Source organism: Schistocerca nitens, chromosome 9, assembly GCF_023898315.1.
Source record: "Schistocerca nitens isolate TAMUIC-IGC-003100 chromosome 9, iqSchNite1.1, whole genome shotgun sequence".
Classification (NCBI taxonomy): domain Eukaryota; kingdom Metazoa; phylum Arthropoda; class Insecta; order Orthoptera; family Acrididae; genus Schistocerca; species Schistocerca nitens.
Window position 1 is genome coordinate 356,382,523 of NC_064622.1, and position 14,508 is coordinate 356,397,030.

The 14,508-nt window shown below is 43.3% G+C and overlaps 1 protein-coding gene across 1 annotated transcript in view; it reads right to left on the reverse strand.

Moving 5' to 3' along the window:
- Positions 1 to 2,781: 2,781 nt before the first annotated feature.
- The window catches only part of LOC126203391 (uncharacterized), a 46,699-nt gene continuing 34,972 nt past the window's right edge, over positions 2,782 to 14,508 (reverse strand). The window contains exon 3 of the mRNA XM_049937697.1: positions 2,782 to 3,740. Coding sequence (XP_049793654.1) covers positions 3,575 to 3,740 — 166 coding nt within the window. The 3' untranslated portion in view covers positions 2,782 to 3,574. The remainder of the gene's footprint in view (positions 3,741 to 14,508) is intronic.

A 14,508-nucleotide genomic window follows, 5' to 3' on the forward strand; every position in this document is an offset into this window, starting at 1 on the left:
CTCATCATTCTAATGGCAAATTCACTTTTCACCTTCCAGCAGTACCAGACCCTGACAAGCAAGTGTAATAACTCTTCTCTGCAGAAAAAACTTTCCTGTCAGAAGTTATTTCTGTAGACAAGAGTTATCACACCTTGCTCACAGAAGCTATATAAATACATAAACATGACAATAGCTTCAACAGGAAAGAAGAAAGACTCCAGGTGAATGCATAATGGATTCCCACACTGCAGTGAACAACTGTTGCAGTCAGCAATGGGAGAAATGCACCGGAAATGACCACAGAAAAGCCCTTGGACATTGGTGTGGTAAACTGTGACAGTGAGCTTGACTCCAGTCCACCATCATCAATGGAGGGAGAGACTTTTACAATGCCAGGCACTTGTACTGGCAACATATCAGAGAAATTATCAGACAGATATCAGCAAAGTATTTGAGACCGAAACCTACAGGCAGTTTGTCAAATATAAGGTTGCCCAGTGGCAGACACATTGTCATTTGCTATTACCTGACTTCATCTCTACAAGTGAACTAGGTCTGCAGCAGCTGTTCGCGTGTACCTACTTGACTCGTGCTGTACAGTGTTTCAACTGATGACAATGTGATTTCCACCACTGTCCGGCATTTGACCAAATACTTCTTGGTTTTGGTAAGAGATAACTGTCTGCTGTGCCACATATGGTCTCACCCTTACAGAGCCATGCTGCTGTCTGTGATATCACTGATGCTCAGTCCTGCAACAAGGCGATGTGTGATAAATCTGCCAAGCAAGTTTTAATCTCACAATGACTGGCACATCTGGAATTCCTCTAAAATGCAAGCTGTTGTTATTGATGGTGTTTTCTGACACTAAATTTATTCACCCAATTCATTATGCTATGTCAGAGATCATTTCCTTGTACAACCACATAAGTGTCTTGAAATTTGATTCTGTATCACTTTCATAAAGTGTCTTCTGCTGTGGCCATTTTCTGAAGTGCATGTCATAGAGTATACCCTATTTCCAAATGTAACCAGAGCCACAATGACAAGGTATGTTATACAAGGTGGAAAAAATAAAACTAATCCACAATAAGGTTGATGAGAGACTGACCCTTGTTAATAAACATCACAGTTTATTTGCTACAGAGCCCTTTTCATGAGATTTTGCGCAAACTCTTACACAAAAAGTTCTGCATGAATTTTGAACAAATTATACTTAATACTTTAAAATGAGCATGTGCTGTTTCATTGTGTTTTGCATATAACTGGTCAATAAACATGTCATCTCCACTCACAAACTCAAATGTAAGAACACAGCAAAGTACTCTTGAAAGAGCACGTGGGAAATGCACAAGAGAGCACCTGGGAAATACGCAAGCAGATACATGATTGGACTGACTGATGCACCAAAATTACTTTTCTGTGTGGGTAGTTCTGTTCATTAATGAGTGTCACTTCTGCATCAGTCTTATAAATATTTATTTTGCCCACCCAGAATATGTTGTGAGTTTTGAGTCATATCACCTTTCATAGAAAAGCTAGTTAATATTTCCCATCACTGAGCTAAAAAACGCAACATTCTTGGACTTGGAGGGAGATATGTTATGCTTGCACACCTTATGTGAATAGTCTTAATAACCTGGTAGTAAATGCAGAATGTTTAAAGAACTTGTATGTGGCTTACATTTTGTGAATGAGTCTCAGCATCTGAGAATGCTTTTATTTAGTTCATTAAAGCCTCCAAAAATCTTATGCTTCTTTGCTGAATTTCACTGACCAAAAACTTGCAGATAAGTCAGTATGGATCTGTTTCTTGTACACAATATGGCTGAGAACTGTACTGATCTTTCAGTGGAGGATGACAACAAGGAGGTGAACTTTACATAGCTATGTTTGCTGTTCCAAAATCCCAATTGCTTTTTTTAGATTCATGCAGCCATGTAACAAATGTGCTGGTGAATTACAATTATGCTTTGCTGGGGCTATGCTCAAGGCAATATCTTCAAAGTTCTCCATAAAAGGGTAAGCTGTGTTTGTGGAACTAACTAGTTTCGCCCATAACAAACCTTTCTTTAAACTAATGCACCTGTCATTGACTATGCTAGTGACATGAATGTGCTAGGTAAACGCGTGGAATAGGTCTTTCCCTTGGAACTTTCAAATGGTTATGACGTGGAAAGCAGTTGGAAGTAGCAGTGGCATTTGGAAGGATTAGCTTAGTTCATTTGTTTGGTGAGCAGCAGATACTACTTAAATACTGGTGTTACTCTCCATGTGTGGCCCACAAACAAGGTAACCACGCATACTTCCATAGTCTATCTTCAAATGGTTCAAATGGCTCTGAGCACTATGGGACTTAACATCTGAGGTCATCAGTCCCCTAGAACTTAGAACTACTTAAACCTAACTAACCTAAGGACATCACACACATCCATGCCCAAGGCAGGATTCGAACTTGCGACTGTAACGGTCGCACGGTTCCAGACTGAAGCGCCTAGAACCGCTTGGCCACCCCGGCTGGCGTCTACCTTCAAACCAACACTTTTAATAAGACATTTAAAAGCATCTCCATACAGCACCACTCTGGATATAACGGATAAATTACATCAGCTCTTGGGATTTCACTACCTTCCACAAAGCCATGAAATGGGGAATTTGTTTACTACCTATCTCAAAGCAGTATTCTGCCATCTAACTAACCTACAGGAAAGTCAGTGACTCATCTGTATTGAAAAGACATAAATTTTACATTTAAACAGATATTTAATGTAATCTACATACATTGTAGCTAATCAGGATTATTAAAAACTTTGGCATACAACAGTCTTTGATGTAGTGTGTAGGTAACAACTGAAAACTATCTGCTAATGCAGTTAAAACCAAAATGTGATGAACAGAAATAATTGAACTATCAGTTGATTAAGGCTACCATTTTACATGGTACACTTTGAAGGTGAACAGATTTACAACCACAAAGTATTTCACTAGTTAAATTTATGTATAGAAAAAGGTTCCAGTGGTCAAATGAAAGTGTCAATCAATCAGTTCTGAAAGAATAGATGAAAAATACAAATCTATATACAATAGCATATAACTTATGTGCACACGGCTAACTAATTTTTGTTTGCCAGAGAACAAGAACTAAAGCATAAGCAACTGACATTTTAGCAAAGAATTTAGAAAAGCCTTCTACATTATTCTACATCAAACATGCAACATGGATTGAAGAGAAAAATGTAATTCCTAATTTATCTTGTAAATAAAACTCTAGAAAATAGTTACCACAATGAAGCACAGTTCTTTTCACTGCCATAAAGTTGAACTTGATCAATCAAAATATATAAATTCTTATTACAATGGTGTATAGATAGGGAGAAACAAAACATTGAAAAATATTTTACAGTTCCATACATGAAACTGCTTTAAAATTATACACGAACTAATCAACTACCAAAGTTCTCAGAATATGACAGAAATATAAATCATAATAATGTGTACAAATGAAAACATGAATAATAATTATAGCTGCCAATAGTCACACAGTTGACAAATTCAGCAAGAAATAAAAGCAGACTTTTTCTCAAAAATTATCTCAGTAACGCATCCTATGTTGGGCAGCTGCACTGATGTTTTCATGGTACTCCATCTTGCAACTGCCATGACAGCACACATTCTCCACAGTCGAGTATCGACATCGTTTTGATCTACACAACGCTCCCGCTGGCATGTGAATCACTGCTGAATTGCAGCAAGCTTTACTGAAACAATATACAAAGTTGATCTAATATTACATCCGGTGTTGAGTCTCTAATAGCACGTTTATCTTATGAAAATAATGGCATGTACCAAATGTTTCACGGTCATCAGAAAAATGCACAAAAATCTTGCTCTCAGAGATCAGTGACTCAGCACAGTCACTGATGCATGGTCATCAACAGCCAGGAAATGATACGTGCTAAATTAAAATTGTCCACAACTTGAAATTTCAAAGATGAAAACAGGAATTATGACACTACTTCACAGATAAATCTTGCATAATGGATATTTTCCCTGACATGCTAGAAATTGACACTTAAAGGAGGCACAATATTGAGGCTTTGGACTGTAGATGTATAAAACAATGGAATGTAGCTGTCAGAAAAATAGATATATTGAATGCCTGTCACAATATGTGCCTCCGAATTAAGCAATTACTTAAAGTAACAATGTTTGTACACAAAACCAGCATTAATCATGTCTGTGGAGAATGCATGGAGATATACACTTCATCAAAAAAATGGGAAGGCAATGGTAGGTGGGAGAGAATGTAAGGGGACAGAACAGGAATGGGGGCACTTGTGAGATTGCTCTGGTGCAGCCATGACCACCCAGATGAATGATCACCACCATAAAACTGTGGCCAGGAGCAAAGTAGATAGCCCATGGCACAATAACATTGTGCGCACAAGACACTCAACTGCAAATGGGGCTTTACTACTGACTCACATTACCTGGATTCTCCATCCTCTCATCTTCCAAAACAAGTTTCTATGAATGCATAGATGCAATTGTCCTCACAAATGGTTTGCTTAGGCAACTTAATTTGAAGAGGTGGTAACTGGTTTTCTTTTCTGGGTCCACGAGGTAACTGTGCAAAACATTCCTCTCTCCAGCCTCCAAAGCTTTTCTTATGTGTTAGTATATTCTTGACCTATCTTGATCCTTTCAGTACCATCCCATTTGCCTAAGAAACAGGCGTATTTAGTAAAGCTACTTTGCTGGCCACTAGAAAAGGCTGAGCAAGAAAGGGGACAATGTAGTTTCATAACTAAACAAATGCAAAGTATAGGTTTGGTACCAACAGATGGTTCTGTACCACGTACTTTCAAAAACTTCCTGCAATTTGTATAATCATCTTATAACTTGAGTTTTTAAATTATTATCTGTGTCTAGAATATTCCATCATCTTTTGGGCATGCATCTGCATGGTTGAGAAAAACCTAGATATTGTTAAAATAAATCAACCCAGTAAGTTAAGCTGGGTTGTTTCACATTTTTTCTATATTAACAAAAACTTTCTGGTACAAGTGTTGTGGGTAACTTGTTTCATAACACACCAAGGTTTGTGATGCACAGTTACTGCCACACAGTAGATCACCCCAAGTTTCAGTGTATATCAATGCAAATAAACATACATTTTAAAGAATTTTTGGAAGTTACTACCGTCCTGTGATAATATAATTCATAGTAAATCAGCATTTGTGATTTAGCAATTTAATAACTCAACAGATTAAAGCACAATCAGTTGGCTTAATTTAAAATTATTTGTTCACTGTCTTATACTACATTGCGCCACCCAAAACGCAATCCCACATTGTACGCTGTTCTCGAATACAGCATGAGTTGGTTGACATTCATATGCAGCTGGAAACTGCCCTGACCACAGTCAAATGGCTGGCAGCTGCTGAGAATCAGTGTGTTGGAAGAGCTTCTGAGAGTCATGTACCTGTGATACCTTACCAAAGGTATATCATGTGCTATCCTCTCCTGTGGATCCTGTCTCCTTTGCAGAATGTACAGGAACTGTCATTACTCGTCCAATTGACTACGAGTAGTATGTCAATGGTAGATTTAGGCGTCCTGTACAGGGTGGATGGGGACCACGGTGGACTCGGGGTGCTGTACTGATCCCCCTAACCAACAAATTTGAGGTGCTGTCTTTCACTGAAACTAAAGCTGAGCCTATGTGACTCAGTTCACCTGTTTTGGGGAAACTTGTTTTGTTCAGCATCAGGAGGCGGCACACACAAAAGGGCAGATATCTGTTAATCATTGGCAGTTCAAATATACAGCGAATGACAATACCCCTAACTAACAGGAAATGACAGCAAGGGACAGGAAAGGACACAATGTGCACTCACTGTGAATGCCATGGGTCTCACTCAGCACGTTGAAGAGACTACTGCAGCAGCTACTGAGGCAACAGTGCAACTAACTGCAGATTGCGGCACATGTTGGAACAGATGGTGCCTGTCATCTGGGCTCAAAGGTCTTTCTTGGGCCATTCAAACAACTGACAGAAGGTTGAGAGGACTTGCCTTTGGCATGGAGTTTCAATGAAGTTGACAATTTGCAGCATTGTTCCAAGAACTGATTGTGGCTCTTTGGTGTTGATTTGAGTGCAAGGAGAGAACCAGGGACTTTGAAAGTTCTGTGAGAAGCTAGACTGCAACCTCCTAGATGTGCGCCATAGATTTGAGAACTGTATGGTCCGCCTAAATGGGTCAGGTGTGCACTGCACATCAGAGTCTGGGACTCAGGTAGCCGACTGTGTGTGGGGTGCACACAAGGGCTTTTTAGATTATGTGACTTTCCATCCTGGTCAGATAACAACAGCTGTAGGGACCCAGAAATATAAGTGCAAGAGTCTAAAGCATGCACCGCACAGGTGAGGGTGTTAAAATCCTAGCAGTTATGTACTGAAGCATTCACAACAAAATGCTTAGGTTTGACATGCTCTTGAAAAGCAGTGAAGCTCACATAATAATAGCTACAGAAAACTCACCGAAACCTGAAACTGATAGCAGTGAGATTTTTGGGGAAAGTTCACATGTATATCAAAAAGCTAAGTGGAAGGGAAATGGAGGTGGTTTATTTGTTACAGTAGATAAGAAACTGCAATCCAACAGAAATTGAAGCTGCATGCAAGATTGTTTGGGCAACCGTCCGGTAGCAGGGGTGAGCATAAAATGGTAACTGGATCCTTTTATTGTTCACCAAACTCACCTCCTGATGTAACCGAAAACTTTAAAGAAAACTTCAGTTGGCTTGTATATAATTCCGCAATCATACTGTGATCATCGGTGGAGACTTTAATCATCCAACAATCAACTAGGAAAATTGCAATTTTGTTAGTGGTGGGTGTGGTAAAATATCTTGCGAAACATTACTAAATGCCTTCTCTGAAAACCACCTAGAACAAGTCGTTCAGAACCCCACTCATGATTGAAATACAAGGTGTCTCATGAATGAGGCCTTGGAGTGGCCTGCTTGTCATGAGTGTGTTTGTCGGCTGTTGCCGCTGTGTCTGCTGGTTGTCGCTATGCATAGTTCTCAGACACCAATACCTTGCGCGTGCCCCCTACACTGTGCGACTGAGTGTACTGGTGCTTCCTTTGGAGTTTTCTTTTTGACAAGTTTATGCGTTTCAAATATTGTTGCTGAACATCATTACTGCAACTGCACCGAGTCCAGGACTTTCCCTGCCCGTATATTGCTGGGCCTGGTCCTCTGACAGAAATACCATGCGGGTCTTCACTGTGTGACTGAGTGTTCGAGTGTTTTGCTTTGAATTTCCTGTCGAGTTTCCATTTGGTATGTTATACATGAAGGCTCTATGAATGTTTCTTGGATTGAACTACGTAAAACCAGAACCGTATGTGGAATGACGGCTTGAATTCATACGAAAATTTCCCAGTGTGAGTGCTCCCAATGATTCAATAATACGCAGAGCTGCGCACAAACTGAAATTGAAACCATACAAAATAACGGAAGTGCATCAACTGAGGAACTCAGATACTGTTGCTTGATATTGTTATTGCAACTGGCTGTTACAGCCTGTGCACGATAGGGAAGTTGATCCTGAGATGCTATTTTCCTCATGAAGCATGGCTTCTATTCTCAGAATAATCGATGTTGGAGCTCTATGAATCCTCATGAATTACATCAGCAACCTCTGCATGATGCGAAAACAGGAGTATGGTGTGCAGTTAGTGCAAGATGAATTACTGGACCAATCTTTTTCCACAAAACAGTATGTTCTGACAGGTATGTAAACAATATACTGCATCCTTTTTTTTGAGAACACCTAATGAAGGGATATATGGTTACCTCATGCAGGACAATACAACACCACAAGTCACCAATGTCTCAAAGACAGCAGTTCGAAGTGTTTTTGATAATAGGATAGTTGACTGGCCTCTTCGTTCTCCGGATCTAAATCTGTGTGATTTTTATCTTCGAGGAATGTTAAAAGACAAGATGTACACAACTAATCACCACACGCTCAACAAGTTGGAAGACAGGGTTTGGCTAGTGATTTCCCAAATTTCGGAAGTGAAATTCATAGTGTGTTTGCTAATGTGTTCAGGAGATATCAGGCTGCTCTTACCACAGAGGGACATCATTTTGAGCACCTGTCTTAAATAAAGGTAAGCTTAATGTTAATCAGATGGCGACATTGTTTTTGCTTAACTCAGGGGAAGTGTGAGCACAGCTGGCAGATTAGTGTCCGAGAGCTGGGCACGGCAGTGGCCGGCAGATGAGATGGTGGCAGTCGGTGGCCATGCCGTGTGACCCGCGGACCCCTACTGAGCATCTTTCACGAGACGCCTTGTATATTAGATCTAATGGCAACAAACAGGCCTGACCTGTTTGAGGATGCCCATGTCAAAACAGGTATCAATGACCAAGGCGCAGTTGTAGTAACGAAGATTACCAAAGTACAAATGAAACTAAAACAAGTAGAAAACAAACAATGTTAAATCCAGGATGGAATGTAACAATATTAGAGGTTTGGTGGTTTCAGTTTTCTGAGACTGCTGACGTGTGTGCAAGTTGCATCTGCGTGAGTGTGTGTGGGCCTGTGTGTATGTGTGTCTATTGTTGACAAATGTCTTAATGGCAGAAAGCTATAATTGTGTGAATCTTCTTGTTGTGCCTATCATGGCTCAGCAACTCCACTAAAACAAGTATAAAGGTATACATGTTCAGTGAAGTAGATAAAAAGACTGAAAAGTCGTATCTGAATGAGGAATTTGAAACTTTCAGCGTAGGGCAGGAGCATGTGGAGGAACTACGGCTCAAGTTTAAAAGAATAATTGAACACACACTAGACAGATATATACACAGCAGAAAACTTCATATTGGGAAGGGCCTCATGGTAGACAGTCACTGCACAGAAACTACTACTTAAACAGAAGTTACTGCATAGTAGGTATAAAACAAAGCATATGACTACAGACAGAAAGATGCTCAATGAAAGGCTTTTGACTGTCAAGAGAGCAATGCATGATGCCCTCAATGACTACTGTAGCAGAATATTCTCCAATGATATTTGACAAAACCCAAATTCTGGTAGTAGCACCAAAGTTAGTGTCCAGTCACTTGCAACTGAGACAGGAAATGAAACTGAGGGTAGCAAAGCAAAAGCCGAATGCTTACATCTGTTTTGAAATGTTCCTTTACCAAGGGAAACCCAAAGAGAATTGCCCAATTTAACCCCCATATCACTGAAAAGATGAATGAAAGGAGAGTTGTTTGTTTCTTTTTTTGTTTTAGGGCACAAAAACAAATAGGGTCATATGCGCCCATGTCAAAACTATAGAACACAAAGACAGAGAGAGGAGTAAAAAAAAACTACACATTAATCTCAATCGACGGAAGAGAAGACAGCTAAAAACAGCGACATGGAGAAAGGCCTATAAAATCATATAGAAATGGATGTGCTGAACTAAAAATTAAATGTCCTTCACCATATTGCTATGACGGATAAAAAATATAACGCAGCCAACACCCTGCATGTCATCTGTTAAACCCACCGATAACTCAGACGGCAAACACAAATGTGAATGTAAGTAGTTAAAAAAAAAAAAAGGGCATTTCGTCAGGAAATGGCGGACTTTCAAGGGTTGGGTGCAATGGGCAAAAAGTGGCGGGTGTGCACCACTTAACAAATTGCGATGGCTAAAAAGACGGTGCCTGATAAGCAGCCTAGCTAAAATGATCTCCTCACGGCAAGAGTGCCAAGAGGAAATCGTACAAGCCGCTGGGAGAGGCTTAATAACCTGGAGTTTGTTCCCATGAAGAGAGGACCATTGGTGCTGCCAAAGTGACACCACCTGCTGACAAACAGCATCACAGAGATCATCGAAGGTAATATAAGAACTAGCAGGCTGAGGTACGAGGACTGCAGCGTTGGCAGCAGCGTCAGTGGCCTCATTTTCTGCCAGACCGACATGACTAGGAACCTGCATAAACATCACAGTGGCTCCATCAAGACTGAGCAAGTGACAGCTTTCTTGGACCCTTTGCACTGCACGGCATGAAGATCTGCTGAGGAGATAATCACGGCAGTAGGACAGCGGTAGTTCAGCAGCTTCTATATACAGACTCTCAACCGGGCTAGTGTAAAAGGCGCCAGTAGCCAAATGGATGTCACAATGGTGGACAGCACTGAGATGGCGTAAAAGGGACGGATGTACAGATGCATAAACAAAACACCCATAGTCTAATTTTGAACGGTCAAGGGACCAGTACAAATGGAGGAGGGGGGTTTGATCTGCTCCCCATGAAGTACCACTCAGGACATGTAGGACACTGAAGGACAGCATACAGCGGGCTGCCAAGTAAGCAATGTGGGAGGACCAAGAAAGTTTCCTATCGAGCCTGGTCCCAGGAATTTTGTAGTTTCAACGAATAGAAGAGTAACAGGCCCAAGATGTGCTGAACTAAAAATTAAATGTCCTTCTCCATATTGCTATGATGGATAAAAAGTAAAATGCAGTAGACACCCTGCGTGTTGTTTTTGTTAAATCCGTGGAAAAGTGAAATCAGTTGGAAATCAGTGGAAAAGCGAAAACCACTGTCGATGCTTCATGAGTGATGACTATCGAGACATAAATGATGCAAGTCTGTGGAGAACTGCAAGAGGTGGCAAAATCGTCAATGCAAAAGGAACCGGAGATGCCCAGTGGGAGACAGGTCATTATAAGGTTAATGGCAATAGCAAAGAGGACGACACTCAGCACAGAACCCTGAGGCACACAGTTTTCCTGGATACCGGTGTTCAACAAGGCAAAGCCTCTCTGTACCTTGAGACCTCGGTCTTCACAACATTCCTGAACGAAATGGGGTATGCAGCCACTGAAGCCCCACATGTAGAGAGTATGGAGGATACCAGTCCTTCAGCAGGTGTTGTACACTTTCCTAAATCGAAAAACATGGACAGTCTGCGATTTCGGAAGAAAACCGTTCGTGGCGTCGGTGGTCAAAGTGACGAGATGGTGAACTGCAGAGCTTCGCACTCTAAATTCACACCGTACAGTGGCTAGTAAATTACGAGACTAAAGCCACCATACTAGCTGGGCATGAATCATATGTTCCATCACCCTGTAAACACAGTTGATGAGAGAAATAGGGAGGTAGCTAGAACAAAGATGTTTGTCCTTACTGGGCTTAGGTATGGGTACGACAATGGCTTCACACCAACGTCTGGGAAACGTGACCTCTAACCAGATGTGGTTGTATATGTATGAAGCAGAAAATGCTTGCCCATGAGAGAATGGTGCTGCAACATCTAAATGTGAACAATGTCTGGCCCTGAGGTGGAGGATCAAGATGAAGTGAGAGCATGATCTAGCTCCCTCATAGTAGAGGCAGAATTGTAGCAATCATGATTCTGCGAAGAGATGGGCATTGCCCGAGGGAAAGGTGACAGTGGGAGTAGCTCAAAATCTCCGCAAAATGGGGGCCCGAGGTGTTGGAGATAGCAGTAGGATCCTCAATGACATCGTCTGCTGCTGTCAGGCCAGAAATTGGGGAATGGATCTTGGTCCCAGAGAGCTGTCAGAGGTTGGCCCACACAAAGGGAGTAGAACTGTTAAAAGAACTAGTGAATGAAATCCAGCTAGCTTTTTTGCTATCCCAAATATCGCGACACACTGTTCATGCAGCTGTTTATAATGAATGTAGTTTGCCATCATAGGATAACAGTTAAAAACACAGGACAGCACGTCTCTGTGACCGAATTGCGTTTCGGCACGCCTCAGGCCACCAAGGGACCGAGACATGGTTGGTTGGTTGGTTTGGGGGATTAAAGGGACCAGACTGCTACGGTCATCGGTCCCTTGTTCCAAAACTTAAAAACTCCCACACAGAATAAAAACGACAATGGAAAAGATGACACAGGACAAGAAAGACGTAGACAGAGACCAGACAAAAGGAATTAAAAGCACACAGAGTGTGACAGTGGTTGGCCGACCATAGAGACAAAAAAGGAAAAACCAACCACCGAGAACCACACTAAAAACTCAGACAAAAATCGCAGGCCAAAGGCCAGAATCAATAGAATAAGGACAAACACTTAGATTGAGTGATGAAAGCCCCCTGCCCGAATGAAACGCAAAACTAAGCCTGCCATAGCAGTGTCATCTTTTAAAAGGACAGGGAGCGTATCAGGCAGCGCAAACGTCTGCCTGAGCACAGTTAAAAGGGGACAGGCCAAGAAAATGTGGACCACCGTCAAATCCGACCCGCAGCCACATAGAGGCGGGTCCTCATGGCGCAGTAAATGGCTGTGAGTCAAGCGGGTGTGGCCAATGCGGAGCCAACAAAGGACTACTGAGACCCTCCGAGTGGCTCGCATGGATGACTGCCACACATCCGTCGTCTTCTTGATAGGACGGAGTTTGTTTGGCGTGGTCAGGTTGCGTCATTCAGTGTTCCCAAAGTTCGAATACTTTGCGGTGTAAGATCGCTCGCAAATCAGTCTCCGGGAGGCCAATGTCTAGAGATGGTTTACTGGTTGCCTGTTTGGCCAGGCAGTCTACATGTTCATTGCCGGGTATCCCAACATGGCCTGGGGTCCACACAAAGACCACAGAGCAGCCACAATGGGCAAGAGTATGGAGGGACTCCTGGACAGCCATCACCAGACAAAAGCGAGGGAAGCACTGGTCGATAGCTCGTAAACTGCACAGGGAGTCGCTCACCTGAGCAGGAGCGGATATGCTCTAGGGCACGAAAGATGGCAACCAGCTCAGCAAAGAAAATGCAGCAGCCAGCCGGCAATGAATATTGTTCGTAATGGTCCCCTAGAGTCAGAGCATAACCGACACGACAAACAACCATTGAACCGTCAGTGTAAACAATGCCAGAGCCCTGATACATGGGAAGGATGGAAAGAAAGCGGCGGCGGAAGGCCTCCGGAGGGACTGAGTCCTTCGGGCCCTGTGCCAATTCAAGCTGAAGGAAAGGGCGGGGCACACACCACAGGGGTGTACGCAGAGGGGCCAGGAAAGGACGTGGAAGAGGGAAAACCCCAAGCCCAGAGAGAAGCTCTCTGATGTGGACCACGATCATACAACCCGACCGGGGCCAACATTCTGGGAGACGGACGACTGACTGTGGGAACAGGAGATGATAATTAGGATGCCCGGGCAAGCTACAAACATGCGTAGCATAAGCGGCCAGTAAACATTGGCGCCGTAACCGCAGTGGAGGGACACCTGCCTCCACAAGTATGCTGTCCACGGGGCTGGTCCATAATACAGATGGGACTGGATTAATGCCTGGTAGAGCCGTACGAGGGTAGATCGGTCGGCGACCCAGCCGGTGTGGCTCAAGCATCGCAGAGCATTAAGATGCCGCCAACACATCTGTTTAAGCTGCCGAATATGTAGGAGCCAAGTCAACCGGGCATCAAAAACCACACCCAAAAACCGGTGTGTCTCCACCACAGCAAGAAGTTCGCCGCTAAGATAAAGCCGCGGCTCAGGGTGAACTGTTCGTCGCCAGCAGAAATGCATAAAGCAGGCCTTTGCAGCCGAAAACTGAAAGCCATGTGCTACAGCCCAAGACTGTGCCTTGCGGATAGCGTCCTGCAGCTGACGTTCAGCAGCTGCAATGCCAATGGAGCTATAGTAGAGGCAGAAGTCGTCAGCATACAACGAAGCTGAGACAGACTTCCCACCGCCGCAGCGAGCCCGTTAATTGCAATTAAAAACAAGAAGACACTTATGACAGATCCATGTGGTACCCCGTTCGCCTGAACTCGGGAGGAACTATGGGAGGCCGCGACTTGCATGCGGAAGGTACGATGCAACAGAAAACTTCGTAGGAAAATCGGCAGCGGACGCCGAAGACCACAACAATGAAGCGTAGAGAGAATGTGATGGCGCCATGTCGTATCGTATGCCTTCCGCATGTCGAAAAGACAGCGAAAAAGACAGCGACGAGGTGCCGATGGCGGGCAAAGGCCGTACAGATGGCTGACTTCAGGCTCACCAGATTGTCGGCAGCAGAGTGGCCTTTCAGAACCCACCCTGAGTCGGAGCTAGAAGGCCCCGAGACTCGAGCACCCAACTCAACCGCCGGCTCACCATGTGTTCAAGCAACTTGCAAAGAACGTTGGTGAGGCTAATGGGGCAGTAGCTGTCCACCTCCAATGGGTTCTTACCAGGTTTCAAAACGGGGATAACAATGCTTTCCCGCCACTGCGACGGAAACTCACCCTCAACCCAGATACGGTTGTAAAGGCTGAGGAGGCGTTGCTGGCAGTACACAGAGAGGTGTTTCAGCATCTGACAGTGGATGCGATCTGGCCCGGGAGCTGTATCAGGGCAAGCTGCTAGAGCACTGTGGAATTCCCACTCAGTGAATGGGACATTGTAGGATTCAGGATGGCGGGTGTGAAATGAAAGGCTCTGTCGTTCCAACCACTCTTTAATGGAGCAGAAGGCCAGTGGGTAATTCACAGATGCAGAACTG